Here is a 26,146-nt window from a genome sequence, read left to right as displayed (position 1 = left end):
CTTGGGTGTCGTTCTTTCACACATTTTCAAATGATAATTCCAAAAAATCCACACTTGATCTCTGCTTGGCGATGAGTCATGTGCCTCTTTTCGTTCGCGGCTAACAAGCTAACAAGCTAAGCTAACAACGCCGAAAAGCGTCAACGCGCGAAGATGAGGTTATCGGGACACAAAGACTTAATGAATTATGTCGTAGTCCTTTAGAGTAGCACTGGACATTCTGTGTGAAAATTACAGTCAGTTCCACACTAAATCAGAAGAATTTAGCGGTGGATGTTTTTGTTCCGGTGTGGACGGGTCGGTGGATGTGGTCGAGGTCCTTCGGAAGCTGGCGCTTGCTTATGACGTCATGCTTTAAGCACGTATTTTTCAAATATATTTCTTTGCCTCTGTGTTTGTTTTTACACCTGGCTGTTCTCTTTTAATATATATTCTATGTAATATTTTAATTCGGTTGATAAAAAAAATGTAACAAAATAATTAAAATAACGCCACAAAAGCGAGTCAGCTCCGACGTCACTTCCGCCTTTGCCCCGAGAAGCCGCTGCTGCTCCAGCAGTGGGATGTTTACGTTTCTCCTACCGAATTTGCAACAATGCTGTGGTTCAATCGGGCTGCAAGATTGTATGAATATAATGTCTGCATATACTAGTAGTGCTTCTCAATTATTTCACGCCCGCCCCTACCAAGAAGAAAAAGATTCGCGCCCCCCCACCACCAATTTTTTCTGTCTTTGTATATTGATATTATATTGTCAATAAAATATCCCTGAACTAACGTAAATTGATAATAAATATAATTTTGAGAACTATTATAGTGAGGATCTCGAAACTCAGTACTCTGTTGTGCAAATATTGATGAGAGGACAAATATTTGTCATGTTATTGTTGGAGTTGGGTCACCGTGGAAATAAGAAGTAGTTAGTAAATCAACCTTTAAAAGCCAAACTTACTCCAATGCGTGTTCGTTTTTTGTGCTCAAGAAAAGGGTAAAAAAAAAAGACTCAACAACTGATTAGAGTTCCGATATTTAGTTTCTTCAGATTCTGGAGTTCAGGAAATAGTACAAATACAGATATCTGGGTGTATTTTTCTTAATCTCACGAGAAAACTGCACTCGGGCGAGCACAGTCGAAAAATGCGCGCCATCTTTCAGCCCAGCTTCAGTTTTTAGAGGAGTTTTATATGTCAAAGGTAATGTAGGTTGAATCGGTCGTCCTCGCTCCCTCCCACGGCACGGGTCCACGTCCAAGGGAATGTCCTTCCCAGGTTAGTCATCGTCTGGATAGTTGATTCCCGTCTGGTCCCCAAGACTGACACGCCAAGGCTGGCCTTCTCCGGCGGGCAGTCCCTCCGTCTCTCTCTCCGCTGGCATTCTTTTGTAATCTTGTCGGTGTGTGCGTGTGTATGTGCACGTGTATGAGCAAGTGTATGTGCAGGTGTATGTATATGTCTGTGTGTGTGTATGCGTATGTGCATGAGCTCCGATCTCCAATTGTTCTGTCTTTCGGAATGTATTTTTCTTTTGATAGCGTCTGTGTGAGTCCTCCAGTGCCCAATTTGGTATGTTTGCATCTCTACAGCCAATGTGGAGAATGTGCTTCGTCGTATTTGTCCATGAAGTGCTGTGAATGTGAGGGCAGCTCATGGAAATGCTATGTGTAGAGGTTATTTTAGATTCCATTAGTTTCTTCTTATTTTCGTTGTTCAACCTCTTCGTTTGGTGGCGAATAAAAACAACTTTTTACGCGTGAACAAACACTGATGGTCGAAGCACGGAAAAAAGACCGTGTTGCTCCTTCGCCATCATCTTTATTTCTTCTTCAACCAAAAAAACACTTTCTTCTTCGTGCATTACAGTAAATAAAGAATTGCGCCCTCTAACGTTGACACATTTCACTCCACAAATCAAAATAATTACAAAAGACAAAGAAATGTATAATTTCTTCTCACAAACATGCAAATGGAAAAAAACAAATATTTGCAATCATTATCCATAAAAATATAAACATTTGTGAAATGGCGCTAACATTCCGGCCCCTAATTGTTCTGTTTGGGCATAACAATCACAAAAATTACAAAAGCGACATTCTAAACTGTTCTATTATAGAAACCATATTTAAATGTAAACGCAACACGTTTGTATTTTGAAACTAATCACATCACTGTTCCATTTCAAGCAACAGGCATAACTTGTCAACTGGCCTTTCCAAAACACTACTTTTAGTCTTAACCAAAACTCTTCTCACGTGACCATTCGAATCACGGATTGCATTTTCAACCTTTCCCATTACCCATGAACCCCTAGGTGCACTGTCATCTACAATTAGAACAATATCACCGGGTTGTAGGTTTCTTTTCACATTGAACCATTTTTGCCTTTCTTGCAAAAGTGGGAGATACTCTTTGGCCCAACGCTTCCAAAAAATGTCTGACAAGTATTGAACCTGACGCCACCTTCTCTTTGAGTGCAAATCTTCCTTTTCAAATAAACCAGGTGGTAAAACAGGTTGTCTTTTTAGAAGCAGCAAATGATTTGGTGTTAATGCTTCTATGTCATTTAGATCGTTTGAAACTCTGGTAATTGGTCTATTATTAATAATAGATTCCACTTCACAAAACAAAGTGTGAAGACGTTCATCATCTAGAGTTTGTAGTTTCAATAATGAAACAAGAATTCGTCGAACAGAACGGATCTGTCTCTCCCAAATCCCACCGAAATGAGACCCAGAAGGTGGATTGAATATCCATGTAACACCTTTTTGCAAAAGTGACTCAGCAATTTTTGACTTGTTCCAACCTTTGATTGCTTCACGCATTACCTTTTGTGCACCAACCAGGTTTGTACCATTATCTGATCTCATAACAGAAACTTGACCTCTCCTGGCTACAAACCTTCTGAATGCGTTAATGCATGAATCAGTTTCAAGTGAGTGCGCAACTTCTATGTGAACTGCTCTTGTGGTAAGACATGTAAATAAAACACCATACCTTTTCACATTACTCCTGCCACATTTAACATCAAAAGGTCCAAAATAGTCCATCCCTATGTTTGTGAAAGGGGGATTGTCCATTTCAAGTCTATCTTTTGGCAGATTTGCCATTTTCTGTTCACCAGGTTTGACTGACAACATTTTACAAATGACACATTTTGACAAGATTTTCCTTTGAGCTGCATCAGCTTTTGGAATCCAATATTTTTCTCTCAGCTTGGACAACATTACATTCCTACCACTATGACCTGTTTGCATGTGAATGTGTCTGAGTATCAAAGACGATACATAGTGGTCTTGATGAAGTATTACAGGGTGTTTCACATTGCATGGTAAAGCAGATTTATCCAGCCTTCCGCCCACCCTCAAGACATCATTGTCCAACACAGGATCTAGTTTCAATATATGACTAGTCCTTTTGACCTTTTGACCCCTCTGTAGAGTAAGGATTTCATCTTTGTAGCTCTGATTTTGACAAAATTTCACAATTTCCTTCTCTGCATCTTCCAGTTCTGTGACAGTTAAGTAACATTCATTTCTGTTCAACTTTTGCTCTGTATTTCCCTTTTTCGATCGGCTATCACTGGATGGCAAACTTTTGCGCTCATGCGACAGTTTTAAGAGTAGCTGTTTGAATCTCAACATCCAGGCAATAGCCTTTTTTAATCTGTACCAATCTGAGTAGTACCAAATAAATTGGCTGATTGGATCGTCTCGCACAGTATCAACAGTAACGCTCATGACCTTGACTTCTGGGTCATTCTGAATGTCCATTGATGCTACTGGTGACACTGGCCAAGATTTACAATCATCTTTAAGAAAGTCCGGTCCTTGAATCCAAGATTTGTTTGAGAGGAACTCGCTTGGTTTCATTCCTCTAGATGCATAGTCAGCCGGGTTCAACCCTGAACTTACGTGCCTCCACTGACTGACCATGGAATGATCTTTGATCAGCGATACTCTATTTGCCACGAAAGTCTTAAATCTGGCACTGTCATTTGCAAGGTACCGCAACACTGTGGTACTATCTGACCAGAATATGGATTCCTTCAATGGCATTTTTAGCTCTTTTCTCATCATTTTGTCCATTTTCACAGCCTCAGCAGCCGCCGTAAGCTCTAATCGAGGAATGGTAGTTTGTTTCAAAGGCGATACTCGTGATTTGCCTATTACAAAAGAGCAATGCGATTCACCTCTTTCATTTGTAACACGAAGGTATGTAACCACTCCGTATCCTTTCTCACTCGCGTCTGCGAAATTATGAAGTTGCGCAGATGTGACATTTCCAAATCTGAGTGGTTTAAAACATCTGTCCACTGTGAATCCTTGTAGTTTTGAAAATTCTGACAACCAATGTTGTGACTTTTTAATCAGGTTTTCTGGAATGTCCTCATCCCAGGAGGATTTCCCTCCAAAAGTCCCCCAGAGGGAGAGCAGATGCGTCTCCCCGTTGATACGACCAGTCTACTCGTGACCACCTTAAATTACTCTCATACCCTGGAAGGTCACTGACCTGGCGAGAGAATTGCCCCCACCATAAACAATGCTCAGGCCTATTTTCTCTCAGGGCAGTATCTGGTTACATCGGAACTTCAGAACCAAGACTGGTCACTTCTGTGAGCTCAAGTCCCTTCATAGTTTTATAAAGAGAATTACTTCCCATATCTATATTAGGCCATTTAAAAATACACGACTTTTTTTTTTCATTTATTTCAATTTATATTTAAGCTTGCTTATGTAATACTACAATATTTATTCAATTATTTTAATATGTAAAATTCTCAACAATTTAAACCTTTTTATTTCACACTTGAATATTTCTTAACATATTTGTTCTTTTGAATATGTGTGCAATTTAAATTATTCCATCCATCCAGCCATTTTCTGCCGCTCATCCAGGGTCGGGTTATTGAATTAATTTTTTAAGTATTTTTTATAATTCAATATTTATTTCAAGATCAGGACTCTTCTCAATTAGTTCAATATTTATAAAATTGTCATGACCCGTGTCGGGCATGTCAGTGTTTCTGTTGTTATTTTCTTCCCTCCTTCCTGCCATGTGCTTTTCTGTTATTGTTTTGTCAGCTGTGTAGGGGCGTTTCCCTCTCAGCCTTTTCGTCCTCACCAGCCACGCACCTGTTCCCTGTTAATCATCACGCACCTGATTCCCATCTGCTCCCCTGATCACTCTGTCTCTTTAAACCTCCCAGACCGACAACGCAGTGTCGGGTCATTTGCCGCATTTCATGGATTTCCACGACCGCGTTTGTTTCCTGCCCTGTTCATGCTCTCCGCCCTGGTCTCCTGTTCCTGTCCGCTTCGTTCGTTTCCGTCCCGTTTTGGTTCATTGTCCTTCTGCCAGTGTAGTCACGTTTAGTTGACCTTTGTTATTTTTCACCCTGCCTCGTTGTTTGTCCCTGTTAAACCATTCAATAAATCCCCTTTAAGTTACACCTTCCCCGGCCTCCTCGCTTTTTGGGTCCTCCCCCCTCCTCGTCGCTTAGCGACCCGCGACAAAAATGTTTCTATGTTTATTATTAATTGAATTAAGTCTGTATGTGGTTTCCAATTTTAAATTTTAATATTTTCCTTTTTCAACATATAAATAATCCAATGTATAAAAAATATAATACAGCATGAAAAAAAATATTTGGTATATTTGACAAAATTATAGTTTTTCCGAAGTGAGATTCTGCTTCGCAACAAACCCCAAACGCTTGATAGCGCTCAACCTAGAAAGTGTATTTAGCTAGTCAGAAATTTATTCAGAAAGCGAAATATTAAATGTATGTGAGGGGATATTTGAAGAGTTTGAGTTATGTTCAATAGACCATTCATACCCGAGCCACCCAAACACAGCAAGAAAACCAGCGCTGACTCCAGTCACCATCAGGTTACCATCTCCTGACATTCCAAAACCTTTGAGAGAAACTGAGACGATTTGCGTTTCTCTTTCTGGTTCTTTTTATTGTTCAACTTCTTGTTCTATTTTTCACCTTTTCACACAGTGCAATAAAAGCCAGTTGAGCAAGTGGAACAAGTGATTTTATTGATGATTGTGGAAGGCACCGATTTCATAAGCACCGTTTCTTCTCACACTTTTTCCATTAAATACGATTAAAAAGACAACTGAAAAGCATAATGTTAAAAAATGTTGTTCCAAGCAAAGGCAATTAATTTTATTTACATGTTTGATGTAAACACCAAAACAAATCATCACTCAGACACATTGCTTCTTCTGGCACGGAACACATTGGCTTAATGTCAATAAAAAAGCTTTGCAAAATTCAATATATCATATTTTATTCTAAATCAAAATTGACATCTTACCACAAAGAGTCAGTTCCTTCAGTTTTTTGTTTTCTTTTTTTTAAGCTTCAAGGATCGCTGCTTTTCTCACCAGCACAATTGTGTCTCACAGCATGCTGTTTAGTGGAGAATTTTTTAGCACAAACGCTGCAACTGAATGGCTTGTCTCCACTGTGTGTTCTTGTATGTTTTGTTAAATTTGCCTTTAGAGAGAAGCATTTTCCACAAACTGAGCATGAAAAAGGTTTTTCTCCATTGTGCGTTCTTGTGTGGATTGGTAAATCAAACTTTTGAGAGAAGCTTTTGCCACAAACTGAGCAGGAAAAAGGTTTTTCACCACTGTGCTTTCTTGTGTGACTTGTTAAATTTGATTTTCGAGAAAAGCTTTTACCACAAACCAAGCAGGAAAATGGTTTTTCTCCAGTGTGTGTTCTTGTGTGGCTTGTTAAATTTGCCTTATGAGAGAAGCATTTTCCACAAACTGAGCAAGAAAAAGATTTTTCACCACTGTGTGTTCTTGTGTGAATTATTAAATGAGACCTTCGAGAGAAACTCTTGCCACAAACTGAGCATGAAAAAGGTTTTTCTCCAGTGTGTAATCGTGTATGTGTTTTTAAATCTGGCTTAAAAGAAAAGCTTTTGCCACAAACTGAGCAAGAAAAAGGTTTTTCTCCAGTGTGCGTTCTTGTGTGTTTTGTTAACGTTGCGTTTTGAGAGAAGCCTCTGCCGCAAACTGAGCAGGAAAAGGGTTTGTCACCACTGTGTGTTCTTGTGTGACTTGTTAAATGTACCTTTTGAGAGAATTCTTTGCCACAAACTGAGCAGGAAAAATGTTTTTCTCCACTGTGCGTTCTTGTGTGCCTTACTAAATAAGACTTTCGAGAGAAGCTTTTTCCACAAACTGAGCAGGAAAAAGGTTTTTCACCACTGTGTGTTTTTCTGTGCCCTTTTAAAGACAGCTTTGGAGTTAATGAGTCAGTGTGACATGCCCTTTCACCTTTGGCTTGCCCATCATCATCATTAGTATCATCATCATTGTCATGAGCATCTGATAATGTGTCCTCATGATGTACTTGTGATGGCCCCCAGTGGTCTTCATCACCGTCTGTTGTCACGTGATGACTTGAGCTGCTGCTTGTAGGCTCCGCCCATCTGTTGTCCTCACTCTCATCCTTGTTTTCATCTTCAGTCTTTATAGGAAGAACGTTCACTGGTGACTTGTTGATCTCCTCCTCCTCCTTCTCCTTTTTGATGTGAGTCAAGTCTGGCTCCTCTTTCACAGAACGGAGATTGTATTCACTGACGTCTGCAGGACACAATAAGACAAATTTGGTTTGGTAAAGTCAAAGCTCAGGCAACGACTTTGTCTTATTTTCTACCGTGCTACCTTGACTTGTGCCTGCCGCATACGGAGCAATGTGTGGACCCCAACTTGGACTGGACCATGGGGGCATTTCACAGAATTACGTCCTACGATGTAAACCTCCCTTTCGCAGCACAACTGTGATAAACGAGTATTTAAAAAGGAAGCACCTTGCGGCTGATGCCCGATTTCATTCCTGACATAGTCACAGACGTTTCTGGAATATGAATTCAAATTCAACTAAGATACACCATAATATTTCTTTTAGAGTTCACTGAATTATTTTTTAACTGCAATGATGCTTAACAGCCATAGGGTGTCAGTAATGAGTGACAAAGTAACACAACACCTCCCATTGTTCCGTCATCATTGTCATTTGCATAAATTATCAAGAACTATGAGTTGCGGGGGAGATGCAAACCACCTGGGCCACAGTAACTTTATTACCAGGAACTAAATGTTCCTGGACTTGTAGGTAGAAAAGGGGGTTGTGACTTTCAGCCTTTTTGAGACCATAGTAAGACAAAGATGCAGATGCATTCCTTGCAGCATGCGCTTGTTCACTGATGAGAACCGTGCAACCCTGGATGGATGCATTCAATGTATTTTAAATGTTTGGATGGGGTGAAACTACGCACACGTGCACAAAACAGTGCAGGGCCACCCGAGGTTCATTGACTCTCACCCGACCAAGCCAGTACAAAGTTCATAAATGAAAAAGACCGATACGTACTTGACTTTAAAAAAAAAAAAAACTTAATATTTTGTGTTTTATTCACTAAAATTGATCAACCGCCATTGACGTTTTCGCAGTGTGCACATTTTTAGAGTCAGGCGGAATTCCTTCCGAAATGAATTGCTTGAACAAAATATAAAAACCAGAAAATGTTATTTTGTTATTTTAAATGTAAATTTTATCCTGGGAAAAACATGGAGTTCACCCCCCACTATTGGTTATTCTTTGGCATATATTTTCTACACTGATTACATTTGACATAAACAATTGCTCAGCAGACCTGCAAGTAAAAGGCAATATTTAAAAATAAAACGGCAATAACCTTGAACGATTTCCCCAAACAATTCAATGTTGTGATGCATATTTTTAACGATAGAAAGTCGTTGTTTACAAAGCAAATGAGAGTAAAACGTGTACAAACCTGCTTTGAGTGGCACAACACGAGGCTGGTTGCAAACTTCGCCCAGCAGTTGAAGATTTTGCTCGTTCTCTTCTTTTATTCCACAAAGTTCCTCTTTGTACTTGGGTGTCGTTCTTTCACACATTTTCAAATGATAATTCCAAAAAATCCGCACTTGATCTCTGCTTGGCTTTGAGTCATGTGCATCTTTTCGCTAGCGGCTAGCTAGCTAACAAGCTAAGCTAACTACGCCGAAAAGCATCAACGCGCGAAGATGAGGTTATCGGGACACAAAGACTTAATGAATTATGTCGTAGTCCTTTAGAGTAGCACTGGACATCCTTTGAGAAAAATTGCAGTCAGTTGCACACTAAATCAGAAGACTTTAGCGGTGGGTGTTTTTGTTCCGGTGTGGACGGGTCGATGGATGTGGTCGAGGTCCTTCGGAAGCTGCGCGCTAGCTAATGACGTCATGCTTTAAGCACGTATTTTTCAAATATATTTCTTTGCCTCCGTGTTTGTTTTTACACCTGGATGTTCTCTTTTAATATATATTCTATGTAATATTTTAATTCGGTTGATAAAAAAATGTAACAAAATAATTAAAATAACGCCACAAAAGCGAGTCAGCTCCGACGTCACTTCCCCCCTATGCCCGGAGAAGCCGCTGCTGGAACAAGCGTGGGAAGGTTACGTTTCTCCTCCCGAACTTGCAACAATGCTGTGGTTCAATCGGGCTGCAAGATTGTATGGATATAATGTCTGCGTATACTCGCAGTGCTTCTCAATTATTTCACGCCCGCCCCTACCAAGAGGAAAAAGATTCGCGCCCCCCCACCACCATTTTTTTTCTGTTTTTGTAGATTGAGATTAGATTTTGTCAATAAAATATCCCTTAACTAAGCTAAATGGATAAGAAATATAATTTTGAGAACTATTATAGTGAGGATCTCGAAACTCAGTTGTGCAAATATTGATGAGATGACAAATATTTGTCACATCATGTCATTATCCACACCGCTTATCCTGAACAGGGTCGCGGGACGGTGCTGGGGCCGATTCCAGCTGACTACGGGCGAAAGGCGCACTACACCCTGAACTGGTCGCCAGCCAGTCTCAGGGCAGACTTAGACATCGTCACTGAGTGGGAACTGAACCCACGTTGCCTGCACACAACTCAGGCGAGTGTACCACTACACCATCTGTTTTGGCCGTTATTATCTTTTCAATTGTTTATAGTTAAGAGACTGTTGCGTGCCATTCCCTTTTAAGTCCCAGTTTGGTGGTGCACTGCCCCTTTAAGAGAGTGTCAAAAGTCAGCGCGAGAACAAGCGCTTCCTGCTCACACAAAGTCTGTTATACACGAAGCCAAGTAGCCGTTAGGTTGTGTCTGATGCTTAAGTCCATAAAACGGCATTCCCTGTAAGTGTTTTCCAAATATTTAACCATTGATTGATGCTAATTATTAGAGTTTGTAAATCGCAAATTAGGATGTGAACTATTTGCATTGCCGACTGTGCCGCCATTTTGTTTATTGTTGTGATGTATTTGTTACCGTTTCACACCTGCCATATAAAGAGAAGGTCTAAACCCATCCTGGCGTCAGTGACTGATTGTGTGGAGGTGTTTAACTAACTGGTTAGCAGAAAGGTTCTGTGAGGCCAGTATACACACACATCCATGTCTAACCAAATTAAAGATTAAATGGACTAAACTGGTTTGATTATTCCTCACCTGGACAATATTGTGTTCTAATCAACTCCTGAAAATCTGTCCTACAAGCAAATATTTTACAGAAGGATTGTATTATGATTGCTGGCATTATTTTAAACACTTACAGGACAGAAGGTCAATTATTTAATTTAGCAGGTTCATATTTACGGAATATGTTAAACATTGATGAAACAAAAAGCATTTATCAGATGAAAGTAGAAGCACGGCTCACAAGAATAACTGGGATTGTAGTCCTGATGTTTTCTGATTTATTATATTTTTCTCATATGCTAAATTTATAGTACTTAGTTGAAATGTGTGAACTTTATTGAAATTTTGGGTAGTGAGAACAAATTTGCACACATAGCATTTCCATGACTTGCATTCACATTCACAGCACTTCATGGACAAATACGACGAAGCACGTTCTCCACATTGGCTGTAGAGATGCAAACATACCAAATTGTGCACTGGAGGACTCACACAGACGCTATAAAAAACACATTCCGAAAGACAGAACAATTGGAGATCGGAGCACATGCACATACGCATGCACACACACAAACACTTACATACACTTGCACATACACACGCACGTACACAAGCTCATACACATAGACTCGCACATACACGTGTACATACACGTATACCTGCATATACACGTGCACATACACATGCACACCGACAAGATTCCAGAGCAATGGCAGCTGGAGAGACTGCCCGCCGGAGAAGGCCAGCCTTGGCGTGCCAATCTTGGGGACCAGATGGGAATCAACTATCCAGACGATGATTAACCTTCCCTTGGATGTGGACCCGTGCCATGGGAGGGAGCGAGGACGACCGATTCAACCTACATTACCCTTGACATAAAAAACTCCTATAAAAACTGAAGCTGGGCTGAAAGATGGCGCGCATTTTTCGCCCGAGTGCAGTTTCTCGTGAGATTAAGAAAAAGCCACCCAGATATCTGTCTTTGTACTATTTCCTGAACTCCAGATATGGAAGAAACTAAAAATCGGAACTCTAATCAGTTGTTGAGTCTTTATTTGACCCTTTTCTTCTCGAGCACAAAAAAACGAACACGCATTGGAGGAAGTTTGGCTTTTAAAGGTTGACTTACTAACTAGTTCTCATTTCCACGATGACTCAACTCCAACAATAACATGACAAATATTTGTCATCTCATCAATATTTGCACAACAGAGTACTGAGTTTCGAGATCCTCACTATATTATTTCTCAAAATTATATTTCTTATCAATTTAGCTTAGTTAATGGATATTTTATTGACAATCTAAGATCAACATACAAAGACAGAAAAAATTGGTGGTGGGGGGGCGCGAATCTTTTTCTTCTTGGTAGGGGCGGGTGTGAAATAATTGAGAAGCACTGCTAGTATATGCAGACATTATATTCATACAATCTTGCAGCCCGAGTGAACCACAGCATTGTTGCAAGTTCGGTAGGAGAAATGGAAACGTCTCACTGCTGGATCAGCAGCGGTTTCCGGGGCAAAGGCGGAAGTGACGGAGGGCTGACTCGCCAATGCGGCGTTAATTTAGTTATTTTGTTAATTTTTTTTATCAACCGAATTGAAATATTATATAAAACATATATTAAAATAGAACAGCCAGGGGTAAAAACAAACACAGAGGCAAATAAATATATTTGAAAAATACTTGCTTAAAGTATGACGTCATTAGCAAGCGCGCAGCTTCCGAAGGACCTCGACCACATCCACACCGGAACAAAAACACCCACCGCTAAATTCTTCTGATTCAGTGTGGAACTGACTGTAATTTTCTCATAGGATGTCCAGTGCTACTCTAAAGGACTACGACATAATTCATTAAGTCTTTGTGTCCCGATAACCTCATCTTCGCGCGTTGATGCTTTTCGGCGTAGTTAGCTTAGCTTGTTAGCTAGCTAGCCGCGAACGAAAAGAGGCACATGACTCATCGCCAAGCAGAGATCAAGTGTGGATTTTTTGGAATTATCATTTGAAAATGTGTGAAAGAACGACACCCAAGTACAAAGAGGAACTTTGTGGAATAAAAGAAGAGAACAAGCAACATCTTCAACTACTGGACGAAGTTTGCAACTAGCCTCGTGCTGTGCCACTCAAAGCAGGTTTGTACACGTCTTATTCTCATTTGTTTTGTAAAGAGCGACTTTCTATCATTAGAAATATTCATCACAACATTAAGTTGTTTGGGGAAATGCGTTCAAGGTTATTGCCGTTTTATTTTTAAATATTGCCTTTTACTTGTCGGTTTGCTGAACATTTGTTTTTGGCAAATGAAATCAGTCCAGAAAATAAATGCCAAAGAATAACCAATAGTGGGGGGTAAACTCCGTGTTTTCCCAGTATAAAATTTGAACTGATTATTTTCCATTTTCTGGTTTTTATATCTTGTTCAAGCAATTCCTTAGGGAAGGAATTCTGCTTGACTCTAAAAAATGTGCACAGTGCGGCGAAAACATCAATGGTGGTTGATCAATTTTAGTGGATAAACCACAAAATATTACGTTATTTTAAAAAGTCAAGTACGTATTGGTCTTATTTATTTATTAACTTTGTTCTGGCTTCGTCAGGTGAGAGTCAATGAACCTCGGGTGGCTCTGCACTGTTTTGTGCACATGTGCGTAGTTTCACCCCATCCAAACATTTAAAATACATTGAATGCGTCCATCTAGGGTTGCTCGGATCTTATCATTGAACAAGCACATACTGCAAGGAATGCATCTGCATATTTGCCTTACAATGGTCTTAAAAAGGGAGTACGCCACAACCCCCTTTTCTACCAACAAGGCCAGGATTTTTACGGCCATAGGACGCGCTGCCTCGAAGGGCGCATCACCTGTTGGGGCGAGCTCGGCTGCTGTTAGCTCAGCTACAGCTCAGCTGCTCGCGCTAACTCAGCCGATGGCAACTCACTTGGACTTAATACCATAAGGAATTGCCCCACTTCAATGACAGATGCCATTAATCCATTGGGAATCACTGTCATTAACAATGACTCTAACCAATAACAGGTGTCTTGGCAAAAGTCTACAAGACAACGTCACGGGAGGGACTTCACTGGTCACCACACTCCTTAGAGTCACGGTTTCAAATCAAAACAAAAAAAACTCAGCATACAAGCAAACAATGAAACAAAGAAATAAAATTAACAACAAAACATGTATCTCTCATGCCATCAATAAACCCAAAAGAAATAAAAATAACACAAAATGATTATAGCAATGGCTTCTTGGGAGCCACTCAGACTCAGCCAATCACATGACTGTTTAGAGAGATGTGCTTTGGGCTTTTTGTCTGTCATCTAAATCTGGGACGTTTCTTGCTTGCTATAACATAAATGATAAGACAGACTACAACATTGTGGACAGCTGCCCTTTTGTCCAGCTTTCTCCTTCACCATCACCCAAACACCATAGTCACATAATGTATAAGTCACGGTCAATTAGAAGCATAGATGACTCACACTTTGTCCAGCAGGGTGTGCTCACATGCACTCCAAACAGCCCAATGAGTAAAAGGGTTGATGGTCGCGAGTGATACTTAGTCCATATGATGAGCGCAGTCGCCTTACAAGGCGCTTTGTTTGTTTAGGGTAAGATGTGGGACTTTAAAGAGCGCCCTATGGGTCGGAAAATATGGTAGTTCCCAGAGTGAAAGCCAAAGATTTCTTCTCCCATGTGGCTTTTTATTGATGCAGATTTGAATATGCAAACTCATACAAAATGGACACACTTTCACACCCGTCCACACGCTTCCTTTTGTTGTAACGTTTTCAGCTTCCAAAACATCTTTGGTTTCCTGTCAAACACGGTTCAAGATGCGCATCTGTTTTTGTGGCTTCCTGCTAAACTGCCAGCAAAGACACAACTCTGTTACCACTGAACTAACGTTTTCCTGTTTAAGAGGTCCATGTTTTTGTGACCTTCTATTAATCTGTAAGCATAGTTTTGAAACATGATGACATGACATGTAATTTCTTTCACACCGGGTCGCACGCATTGTTCCGTGTGCGGCAGGCACAAGTCATGTAGAAACAATACAAGACAAAGTCGCCACATGAGGTTTGATTTGACCAAACCAAATGTGTGTTTGTCTTTTTGTGTCCTGCAGACGTCTGTGAAAACGATATCCGTTCTGTGAAAGAGGAGCCAGACTTGACTCATATCAAAAAGGAGGAGGGGGAGGAGGAGATCAACAAGTCACCACTGAACTTTGTCCCTATAAAGTGTGAAGATGCAAACAAGGATGAGAGTGAGGACAACAGAGGGGCGGAGCCTCCAAGCAGCAGTTCAAGTCATCACGTGACAACAGAAAGTGACGAAGACCACTGGGGGCCATCACGAGCACATAAGGTCACATTATCAGATGCTCATGACGACGATAATCCTAATGATGATGATGATGATGGGCAAGCCAAAGGTGAAAGGGCATGTCACACTGACTCATTAACATCAAAGCTGTCTTTAAAACCGCACACAAGAACACACAGTGGAGAAAACCCTTTTTCTTGCTCAGTTTGTGGTAAAAGCTTCTCCCAAAACTCACATTTAACAAGGCACACAAGAACACACAGTGGAGAAAAAACCTTGTCCTGCTCTGTTTGTGGCAAAGGATTCTCTCAAAAATCAACTTTAACAAAACATAGAAAAACACACAGTGGTGAAAAACCTTTTTCCTGCTCAGTTTGCAGTAAAAGCTTTTCTCTAAAGTCACGATTAACAAGGCACACAAGGACACACAGTGGAGAAAAACCTTTTTCCTGCTTGGTTTGCGGTAAATGTTTCTCTCGAAAGTCTGATTTAATAAATCACACAAGAACGCACACTGGCGAAAAACCTTTTTCATGCTCCGTTTGTGGAAAATGCTTCTCTGACAACTCGGCTTTAACAAAACATAGAAAAACACACAGTGGTGAAAAACGTTTTCCCTGCTCAGTTTGTGGCAAGAGTTTCTCTCAAAAGTTGCATTTCACAAGCCACACAAGAACACACACTGGAGAAAAACCTTTTTCCTGCTCGGTTTGCAGTAAAAGCTTCTCTGAAAAGTCATATTTACGAATCCACACAAGAACACACGTTGGAGAAAAACCTTTTTACTGCTCAGTTTGTGGCAAGAGTTTCTCTCAAAATTCAAGTTTAACATACCACAAAAGAATACACACTGGAGAAAAACCTTTTTCCTGCTCGGTTTGCGGAAAAAGCTTCTCTGAAAAGTCACATTTACGGATCCACACAAGAACACACAGTGGAGAAAAGCCATTCAGTTGCAGCGTTTGTGATAAAAAATTCGCTACAAAACATAGTGCTGAAAGACACGATTGTGATGGCGAGAATAGCAGCGATCCTTGAAGCTTAAAAAAAGACAAAAAAAATGAAGGAACTGACTCCTTTAATAGGATGTAAATGTGATTTTGAATAAAATATGATGTATTGAATTTTGCAAAGATTTTTTATTGACACTAAGCCAATAGAAGTTTAACGATAAAAAGAACAAGAAAGAGAAACGCAAATTGTCTCAGTTTCTCGCAAAGGTTTTGGAATGTCAAGAGTTTGCAATCTAATGGCGACTGGAGTCAGCGATTATTTGTCATCACAGACCCTGTAGGCCACCCGCCAGCGTCCCTGAATTTCACCGGCGGATCTTCAGCTATCCCACGTCTGACCCCAGATTGTTGTGGAATTTTCAGCAGTAAGGGAAGATCAATGAGATAGTCTGGAAAATAAATTGTCTTTTGAGTCAGTCTGCAGAGTGATCTCAGTGGGAGAAGTGCGTGGGAAGATACTGACGCACACAGGAAGATGAAGATTTATTTGACAGGAACTGTGTAATCTTAAAACAAAAAGATACTTTTTCTGCATTGAGCCTACTTATCAGTCAAGGTCGTGTTGTTTTGGCTTCACAAAGAATCCTCGAGTACAAGAAGCGAAAGACACTTTCTTCAAAAGCAGGTGGCCACAATAAATAACAAAAACCTGACTTGCTAAATAATTTTCCATCACATAAGAATTGAACAAAATAGTGACACAAATATTTAAAAAGTAACTACAGTAACGATTAAACATTGAATACTAAATTATTACTAAAACAGTTCAATGAATCTTGAAAAAAAAAATCACCGTAGTTTAATGAATAATGAAATATTTAAGTTAGTTAAGTTATAAACACTGAAATCATTTTTTAAGACTCTAACATTTAGAGAATAAAACAGTGACGTATTTTAATTTAAAATTCGCAACCACGTCGCTGGCGAAAAACCCTGTAAAATATGTTGACATAAAGTTTCACTTTATCATGTCAACTGTTAATAATAGGGAAATACATTTGGAATACTGTCCAACCAACAACATGGTGTCAGATGTGAAAACAAAACCAGCAACAAAAATAAAATTCAATACATCTCTCAAGTTCATATTTGGGAACTAAAATGTTTGTTCATGTGCATCTTAGGTTTTTCTCTATGTTTAGAAGAAGATAACAATGATTTGCATCGCAAATGGCGACATCTGTCGGTGAGTTGGTGACAGTGCTCCACACAGCCAGCAGCCAATCATATCACAGCGGGGTGTGTCCTGTTCTTCCGCTTTCGTGACGAACAGACTGCCATTTTCTCGAAGGAAAAAAACGACGCCATCTTTCATTCGTCTCGTCGAACAAAGAGAAGCTTACGAGTTATCGCCAAGCAAAGACCAAGTGCGGATTTGTTGAGATTGGCGTTTGAAAATGTGTGCTAGAATGACACCCAAGTACAAAGAGGAACTTTGTGGAATAAAAGAAGAGAACGAGCAACATCTTCAACTGCTGGACGAAGTTTGCAAGCAGCCTCGTGTTGTGCTACAACACGAAGCAGGTTTGTACACGTTTTACTCTCAGGTTCTCACTCAGTGACAGTGTCTATGTCTGCCTTGTTCCTGGCTGGCGACCAGTTCAGGGAGTTGTGCGCCCTTCGCCCATAGACAGCTGGGATAGGCTCCTGTGATCCTTTACAGCAGGGATGGGAAAACATTTTGATTGGCGGGCCACAATGGGTTCTAAAAATTTGACAGACGGGCCGGACCAGGAGCAGATGGATAAAGTGTTTTGGTACCCTCACCTCATCTGAGAAAAAAAAATACATTTAATTTTAAATGAAAGTGAAAAAAAAGCATTCCAACAATATATATGTCTTTGAAAAAACACAGTATTTTGAAAATAAAACATGAACAAGGTTTATTCATTTAATTTTTTTTCAAGTTCAGCGAGCCTGATCAAAACGCCGCATGTGGCCCCCGGGGCCGTAGTTTGCCCACGCCTGCGGTACAGGATAATCTGTGTGAAATACTGTCCAACCGACAACATGGTGGCAGATGTTTTAACAAAATCGGCAATAAAAGTTAAGTTGAAGACGTTTGTCAAGTTCATATTTCGGAACTGTCAGAGAAGTTTCTAAACAGGACCCTTCGGACTTTCCCGAACACGAAACCCTGGATGTCCAGCCAGGTTCGATCACTCCTCACGGCCCGTGACACTGCCTTCAGGTCAGGTGACAGAGACATGTACAGTGTGGCCTGTGCTGACCTGAAAAAAGGCATTAAGCGAGCCAAAACAGACTACAAGGGAGGCTGGAGTCCCACCTTGCCAGCAACAGACCACAGGAGGTGTGGCAGGGTCTACGGAGCATCACCAACTGCCGAGCCAGTAGCATAACGTCTGTAGACCTGAGTACGTTGCTGGCGGAGGAGCTATACCCCTTCTTTGCTCGCTTTGACTCACTCCAACCGTCACACTCCCGCACTCCATGCCTCAACTCCCCCTCACTCACCATAGAGGAACACGATGTGAGGCGTGCACTCCTGGCTATTAACCCCAGGAAAGCTACTGGACCCGACGGAATACCAGGCAAATTCCTCAGAGCATGTGCCCGCCAACTATCACATGTTTTTTGCAGGATCTTCAACCGCTCCCTGGCTCATGCAGTCATCCCCTCCTGCTTGAAAACTTCCACCATTATTCCTGGCCCCAAAAAGTCACCCACAATCCACCAGAATGACGACCGCCCTGTTGCTCTCACGCCAGTCGTCATGAAGTGCTTCGAGAGGCTGGTTCTCCAGCACATCAGGGACTGCCTTCCTCCCACTCTGGACCCCTACCAGTTTGCATACCGGGCTAACAGATCCACTGAGGACGCCATCGACACTGCTCTGCATGTGTGCTGGGCCACCTGGAACAACAGCAGAGCTATGCCAGGATGCTCTTTGTGGACTACAGCTCGACATTCAACAGGATAATACCAGACATCCTCATCTCCAAACTGGACATTCTCGGTCTCCCTGCCCTCACACGCATCTGGATTAAGGACTTTCTGACCAACAGACCCCAGATTGTGTTACTCGGCCCCTACATGTCCTCCACCCGAACGCTGAGCACCGGTTCCCCTCAAGGATGCGTGCTGAGTCCTCTCCTATACGCCCTCTACACCTACGACTGCAGCCCGGCCCACGGCAACAACACCATCGTCAAATTTGCCGACGACATGACAGTGGTCGGTCTGATCTCGAAAGGTGACGAGGCAGGAGGGAGGAGGTCCAGAGACTAACGGCTTGGTGTGAGGACAACAGACTGCAACTTAACATTTCAAAAACAAAGGAGATCGTCATCGACTTTAGGAGGAATAAGACTGTGCCACACGTCCTCTACATCAGAGGCGAATGTGTGGAGAGGGTCCACACGTTCAAGTTCCTGGGAGTACAGAGCTCCGATGACCTCTCCTGGAAACACAACACCACAGCAGTGGTAAAGAAGGTCCACCAGCGTCTGCACTTCCTGAGGGTCCTCAGGAAATTCAACCTGGACAAGAAGCTGTTGCTGACCTTCGACCACTTGTCCATCGAAAGCCTGCTGACCTACTGTGTCTCCACCTGGTACAGCAGCTGCACTGAGGCGGACAGAGTGAGGCTCCACAGGACAGTCAAAACAGCGCAAAGGATTATTGGCTGCCTTCTCCCCTCGCTGTCGGACATCTACACCGCCCGGTGCCTCAGAAGGGCTCTCAACATCGTCAAAGACAATACCCACCCAAACTCACACCTGTTCGACCTGATGCCCTCTGGCAGGCGCTACAGATGCATCAAATCGAGGACCAATAGACTGAGAAACAGTTACTTTCAGACAGCCATCTCTATTCTGAACTCTCACACGCACACACGAGACCACCCTTACCTTGCAGAACAGCATCGTGATGTGTTTTTTTATATACCCTATTCAGTATTATTTTCCATTGCACTCTCTTATTTATCCAATTTATATATTTGTCTGTATTATTGTTGTATTGCACTGGAGAGGGGAGCTCTCTAATCTCGTTGCACACTTGAGTACAATGACAATAAAGGGATTTCTAATTCTAATTCTAAATAGGGGTCGCACGCATTGCTCCGTATGCGGCAGGCACAAGTCAAGGTAGCACGGTAGAAACAATATAAGACAAAGTCGCCGCCTGACCTTTGACTTGACCAAACCAAATTTGTCTTTTTGTGTCCTGCAGACGTCAGACAAAATGATCTCCGTTCTGTGAAAGAGGAGCCAGATTTGACTCACATCAAAAAGGAGGAGGAGGAGGCGGAGATCAACAAGTCACCAGTGAACGTTGTCCCTATAAAGACTGAAGATGAAAACAAGGATGAGAGTGAGGACAACAGAGGGGCGGAGCCTACAAGCAGCAGCTCAAGTCATCACGTGTCAACAGAAGATGATGAAGACCACTGGGGACCATCACAAGCACATAATGAGGACACATTATCACACGCTCATGATGATGATGATGATGATGATGGGCAAGCCAACGGTGAAAGGGCATGTCACACTGACTCATTCACTTCAAAGCTGTCTTTAAAAGGGCACAGAAAAACACACAGTGGTGAAAAACCTTTTTCCTGCTTGGTTTGTGGCAAAAGCTTCTCTCGAAAGTCTCATTTAGTAAGGCACACAGGAACCCACAGTGGAGAAAAACATTTTTCCTGCTCAGTTTGCGGAAAAGGTTTCTCTCAAAATTCAGGTTTAACATGCCACAAAAGAATACACAGTGGAGAAAAACCTTTTTCCTGCTCAGTTTGTGGCAAGAGTTTCTCTCAAAATTCAGGTTTAACATACCACAAAAGAATACACAGTGGAGAAAAACCTTTTTCCTGCTCCGTTTGTGGCAAGAGTTTCTCTCAAAATTCAGGTTTAACATACCACAAAAGTATACACACTGGAGAAAAACCTTTTTCCTGCTCAGTTTGTGGCAAGAGTTTCTTTCAAAATTCAGGTTTAACATACCACACAAGAATGCACAGTGGAGAAAAACCTTTTTCCTGCTCAGTTTGTGGCAAGAGTTTCTCTCAAAGGTCTCATTTAATAATTCACACAAGAACACACAGTGGTGAAAGATCTTTTTCTTGCTCAGTTTGTGGAAAATGCTTCGCTCGTAAGGAAAATTTAACAAGCCACACAAGAACACACACTGGAGAAAAACAATGTTCCTGCTTGGTTTGTGGTAAAAGCTTTTCTCAAAAATCAAATTTAACAAGTCACACAAGAAAGCACAGTGGTGAAAAACCTTTTTCCTGTTCAGTTTGTGGCAAAAGCTTCTCTCAAAAGTTTGTTTTAACAATCCACACAAGAACGCACAATGGAGAAAAACCTTTTTCCTGCTCAGTTTGTGGCAAGAGTTTCTCTCAAAAGTTTCAATTAAAAATCCACACAAGAAGACACAGTGTTGAAAAATCTTTTTCCTGCTCAGTTTGTGGAAAATGCTTCTCTCAAAATTCAAGTTTAACAAGTCTCACAAGAACACACACTGGAGAAAAACCTTTTTCATGCTCAGTTTGTGGAAAAAGCTTCTCTCAAAAGTCGCATTTAACAAGCCACGCAAGAAAGCACAGTGGAGAAAAACCTTTTTCCTGCTCAGTTTGTGGCAAAAGCTTTAATGTAAAGTCATTTTTAACAAATCACACAAGAACACACACTGGAGAAAAACCTTTTTCATGCTCAGTTTGTGGAAAAAGCTTCTCTCAAAAGACACATTTAACAAGCCACGCAAGAACACACAGTGGAGAAAAACCTTTTTCCTGCTCAGTTTGTGGCAAGAGTTTCTCTCGAAGGTCTCATTTAATAATTCACTCAAGAACACACACTGGAGAAAACCATTTTTCTTGCTCAGTTTGTGGCAAAAGCTTTTCTTTTAAGTGGAATTTAAAAACACATACTCGATTACACACTGGAGAAAACCCTTTTTCATGCTCAGTTTGTGGAAAATGCTTCTCTCGAAAGGCAAGTTTAACAGAACACACAAGAAATCACAGTGGAGAACACCCTTTTTCCTGCTCAGTTTGTGGCAAGAGTTGCTCTCGAAAGTCTGATTTAATAAATCACACAAGATCACACACTGGAGAAAAACCATTTTCCTGTTTGGTTTGTGGTAAAAGCTTTTCTCTAAAATCATATTTAACAAGTCACACAAGAACACACAGTGGTGAAAAACCTTTTTCCTGCTCAGTTTGTGGGAAATGCTTCTCTGAAGAGTCACATTTACGATACCACACAAGAACGCACAGTGGAGACAAGCCATTCAGTTGCAGCGTTTGTGCTAAAAAATTCTTTTCTAAAACGGGTGCTGAGAGACACAATTGTGCTGGCGAGAATTGCAGCAATCCTTGGAGCTTAAAAAATGGACAAAAAAAAAACTGAAGGAACTGACTCTTTGTGGTAAGATGTGAATGTGATTTTCAATAAAATATGATAAAATTGAATTTTGCAAAGATCTTTTATTGACACAAAGCCAATGTGATAGGTGCCAGAAGGACCATTGTGTCTGAGTGAGGATGAGTTTTTTTGTGTGTTCACATCAAACATTATAAATAAAATTAATTGCCTTTGCCTAGAACAACATTTGTTAACGTTATGCTTTTCAGTTGTCTTTTTAATCGTACTTAATGGAAAAGGTGTGAGAAGAAGCGGTGCTTATGAAATCGGTGCCTTCCACAATTATCAATAAAATCACTTGTTCCACTTGCTCAACTGGCCTTCATTACGCTGTGTGAAAAGGTGAAAAACTGAACAAGAAGTTGAACGATAAAAAAAACCAGACCGAGAAACGCAAATCGTCTCAGTTTCTCTCAAAGGTTTTGGAATGTCAGGAGTTGGCAACTTGATGGCGACTGGAGTCAGCGCTGGTTTTCTCGCTGTGTTAGGCTGGCTCGTATATGTATGGTCCATTGAACAAAATTCAAACCCTTCAAATATCCCCTCACATACATTTAATATTTCGCTTTCTGAATAAATTTCTGACTAGCTAAAACCACTTTCTAGGTTGAGCTCTATCAAGCGTTTGGGGTCTGTTGCTAAGCAGAATCTCACTTTGGAAAAACTCATTTTGTCAAATCTACCAAATATTTTTTTTCATGCTATATTATATTTGTATACATTGGATTAGTTATATAATGAAATAGGGAAATATTAAAATTGGAAACCACATACAGACTTAATTCAATTAATAACAAATATAGAAACATTTTAGAAATATTGAACTCATTGAGAAGAGTCCTGATCTTGAAATAAATTTTGAATTGTAAAAAATACTAAAAAAATTAATTCAATAACCCGACCCTGGATGAGCGGCAGAAAATGGCTGGATGGATGGAATAATTTAAATTGCATCCAAATTCAAATGAACAAATATGTTAAGAAATATTCAAGTGTGAAATAAAAAGGTTTAAATTGTTGATAATTTTACATAATAAAATAATTTAATAAATATTGTATTATTATAGAAGCAATCTTAAATATGAATTGAAATAAATGAAAAAAAAAAGTCGTGTATTTTTAAATGGCCTAATTTAGATATGGGAAGTAATTCTCTTTATGAAACTATGAAGGGACTGAAGCTCACAGGAGTGACCAGTCTTGGTTCTGAAGTTCCGATGTAACCAGATACTGCCCTGAGAGAAAATAGGCCTGAGCATTGTTTATGGTGGGGGCAATTCTCTCGCCAGGTCGGTGACCTTCCAGAGTATGAGAGTAATTTAAGGTGGTCACGAGTAGACTGGTCGTATCAAAGGGGAGACACATCTGCTCTCCCTCTGGGGGACTTTTGGAGGGAAATCCCAAAGACGAGCGGGATGGGAATGCATATGCAACAAGGGAAAATTAGATATTCATGTCCTATTTGGGCCTTCCCTATAAGAAGGGAATGTCTGAGAGGGGTCTCGCACGTGTGCGGAGCGCACACACGCACACGATTTTGGGGAGACTTCTTTTGACATCAGCATGTGACGAGAATAAAATCTTTCTTCTTTCTTTTGTTCGTTTCCATCACCAATCCAGCCTTGCTCGGCTGCCTCTCCGGAAGGCAGCAAGGACCCACACTTCAAAGACAAAATATACTACATATTGAAAGAAAAACAATACTCAAATATAGAAATAAGTCCAGAATATAATGAATAAACAACAAAGAAATAAATACCTCCTGGAAAATATAATAATTTTCAACATTTGTCAAAGCACAACATTTCGATCAGATTGAGTTCTTTCTTGCACATTCTTAAACAATCGTAATTTTTTTACTGTTAATTTTTAAGTTACTTCAGTGCATTTCACACCTGAACCTTCCTACTTCGTCCTACTTGAATAAATCCCCATTAAAATACCATCATTTATGACACCACGGCTGGACAAATAATAATATAATCTCACGAGAAAACTGCACTCGGGCGAGCACAGTCGAAAAATGCGCCCCATCTTTCAGCCCAGCTTCAGTTTTTATAGGAGTTTTTTTTATGTCAAAGGTAATGTAGGTTGAATCCGTCGTCCTCGCTCCCTCCCACGGCACGGGTCCACGTCCAAGGGATGGTCCTCCCCAGGTTAGTCATCGTCTGGATAAGTTGATTCCCGTCAGGTCTCCAAGACTGGCACGCCAAGGCTGGCCTTCTCCGGCGGGCATTTGCGTGGCCCGGCGGCTCCACTCCGGGAAGAGGCCACGAGCGGGACGCGCTCCCGACTGCCTCAGCTGCGCGTCATTAAGACGCTAATGACTCTCTATTTAAGCAGCCGACACGGACATACCCGCGTCGGATTATTATCCTGCGTTGCTCATGCTCTTGCTCCTGTTCATAGATTGATTGTCTCGTGATTGGATCTCGTTCTGTTGTTCGCGTATTTGTGTTTTGTTTCCTCTCAGCTATTTACGGCTCGCTTTAAGTTCTCGTTCTAATTGGATTTGTCTTCACCCTTTCGTGGTAAGCATTGTGTTTTCGGTTCCTTGCGTTGCAAGCGTTTTCTGTTCCCTCGTTATTTGTTTCCTGGAGTGACTCGGTCACCCAGCGTTTTTCGTTTCGCCTTCCCGGCGGTTGTAACCCTAGGACCCTTGCGGTCCCAAATTCATAGATTCTAACCCAAAGCGATTATTGTGTGTTGCTTGACGGCTTTCAATAAACACCCTGTCAACTCTACCTCCTGTGTCTGCGCTTAAGGGTCCGCTCTCCACCGCTTTCCAGCCGAGGGCCTTGACAGTAATCTTGTCGGTGTGCATGTGTGCCTGTGTATGAGCATGTGCTCTGATCTCCAATTGTTCTGTCTTTCGGAATGTGTTTTTTGCGATAGCGTCTGTGTGAGTCCTCCAGTGCCCAATTTGGTATGTTTGCATCTCTACAGCCAATGTGGAGAATGTGCTTCGTCGTCTTTGTCTATGAAGTGCTGTGAATGTGAATGCAAGTCATGGAAATGCTATGTGTGCAAATTTGTTCTCACTACCCAAAATTTCAATAAAGTTCACACATTTAAACTAAGTACTATAAATTTAGCATATGAGAAAAATATAATAAATCAGAAAACATCAGGACTACAATCCCAGTTATTATTCTTGTGACCAGTGCTTCTAGTTCCATTTGATAAATGCTTTTTGTTTCATCAATGTTTAACATATTCCGTAAATATGAACCTGCTAACTTTAATTATTGACCTTCTGTCCTGTATAAGTGTTTAAAATAATGCCAGCAATCATAATACAATCCTTCAATTACCATTGCAGTCGTCTTATCTTTGCAGTATTTTTATTAATTTCCTTTACCATGGACAGACATTCGGAGTGTTTCCTTACGCTTGTATATGTTGTGGGATGTAAGTGTGTATATATACATGGGGATTGTGTATTTACGTATATACAGTGTATATTTGCATGTTTTTTATGAATGTCTGCTGCTAATGTTATACATTAACGGCGACATTACGCCGCCGCCTCTGTGTGATCTATTTCTTTGCTGCTGTAACACCTCAAATTTCCCCATTGTGGGACTAATAAAGGACATCTTTATCTTTATCTTTAAAAACCTTGTGTTGGTGCTTGCTAATAATTTTCCAAGAGATTAAGATTGGACAAAATGATGAAACAAAAATTTAAAAAGGAAATTCTGTAACGATTAAACATTGAATACTAAATGAATCCTAAAGCAGTTCAATGAATCTTGAAATTAATAGTGAATTATTGTAGTTTAATGAATACTGAAACGAATAATGAAATATTAAAGTACTTAAATAAATACCGAAATTATTTTCTAACACAATAACAGTTAAGTAATAAAAGAGTGACATATTTTAATTTAA

The 26,146-nt window shown here is 40.7% G+C and overlaps 2 protein-coding genes across 2 annotated transcripts; one reads left to right on the top strand and one right to left on the bottom strand.

The window, feature by feature from the left end:
- Positions 1-6,131: 6,131 nt before the first annotated feature.
- LOC148341899 (uncharacterized) lies at positions 6,132-9,230 on the bottom strand. Its single transcript, XM_088280880.1, has 2 exons — positions 8,822-9,230; positions 6,132-7,607 (listed from the first exon to the last, which is right to left on the bottom strand). The coding sequence occupies exons 1-2, from the start codon at positions 8,943-8,945 to the stop codon at positions 6,370-6,372; spliced, it is 1,362 nt and encodes a 453-aa protein (XP_088137006.1). The 5' UTR covers positions 8,946-9,230; the 3' UTR covers positions 6,132-6,369.
- Positions 9,231-18,001: 8,771 nt separating this feature from the next.
- Positions 18,002-24,745, top strand: LOC148341898 (uncharacterized). Its single transcript, XM_088287982.1, has 3 exons — positions 18,002-18,056; positions 20,649-22,022; positions 24,726-24,745. The coding sequence occupies exons 1-3, from the start codon at positions 18,002-18,004 to the stop codon at positions 24,743-24,745; spliced, it is 1,449 nt and encodes a 482-aa protein (XP_088144108.1).
- The last annotated feature ends 1,401 nt before the right edge of the window (positions 24,746-26,146 follow it).

Source organism: Idiotropiscis lumnitzeri, chromosome 2 (assembly GCF_059441095.1).
Source record: "Idiotropiscis lumnitzeri isolate Australia: NSW breed Sydney's pygmy pipehorse chromosome 2, RoL_Ilum_1.0, whole genome shotgun sequence".
Taxonomy (NCBI): domain Eukaryota; kingdom Metazoa; phylum Chordata; class Actinopteri; order Syngnathiformes; family Syngnathidae; genus Idiotropiscis; species Idiotropiscis lumnitzeri.
This window is presented reverse-complemented; position numbering and strand designations above follow the sequence as displayed.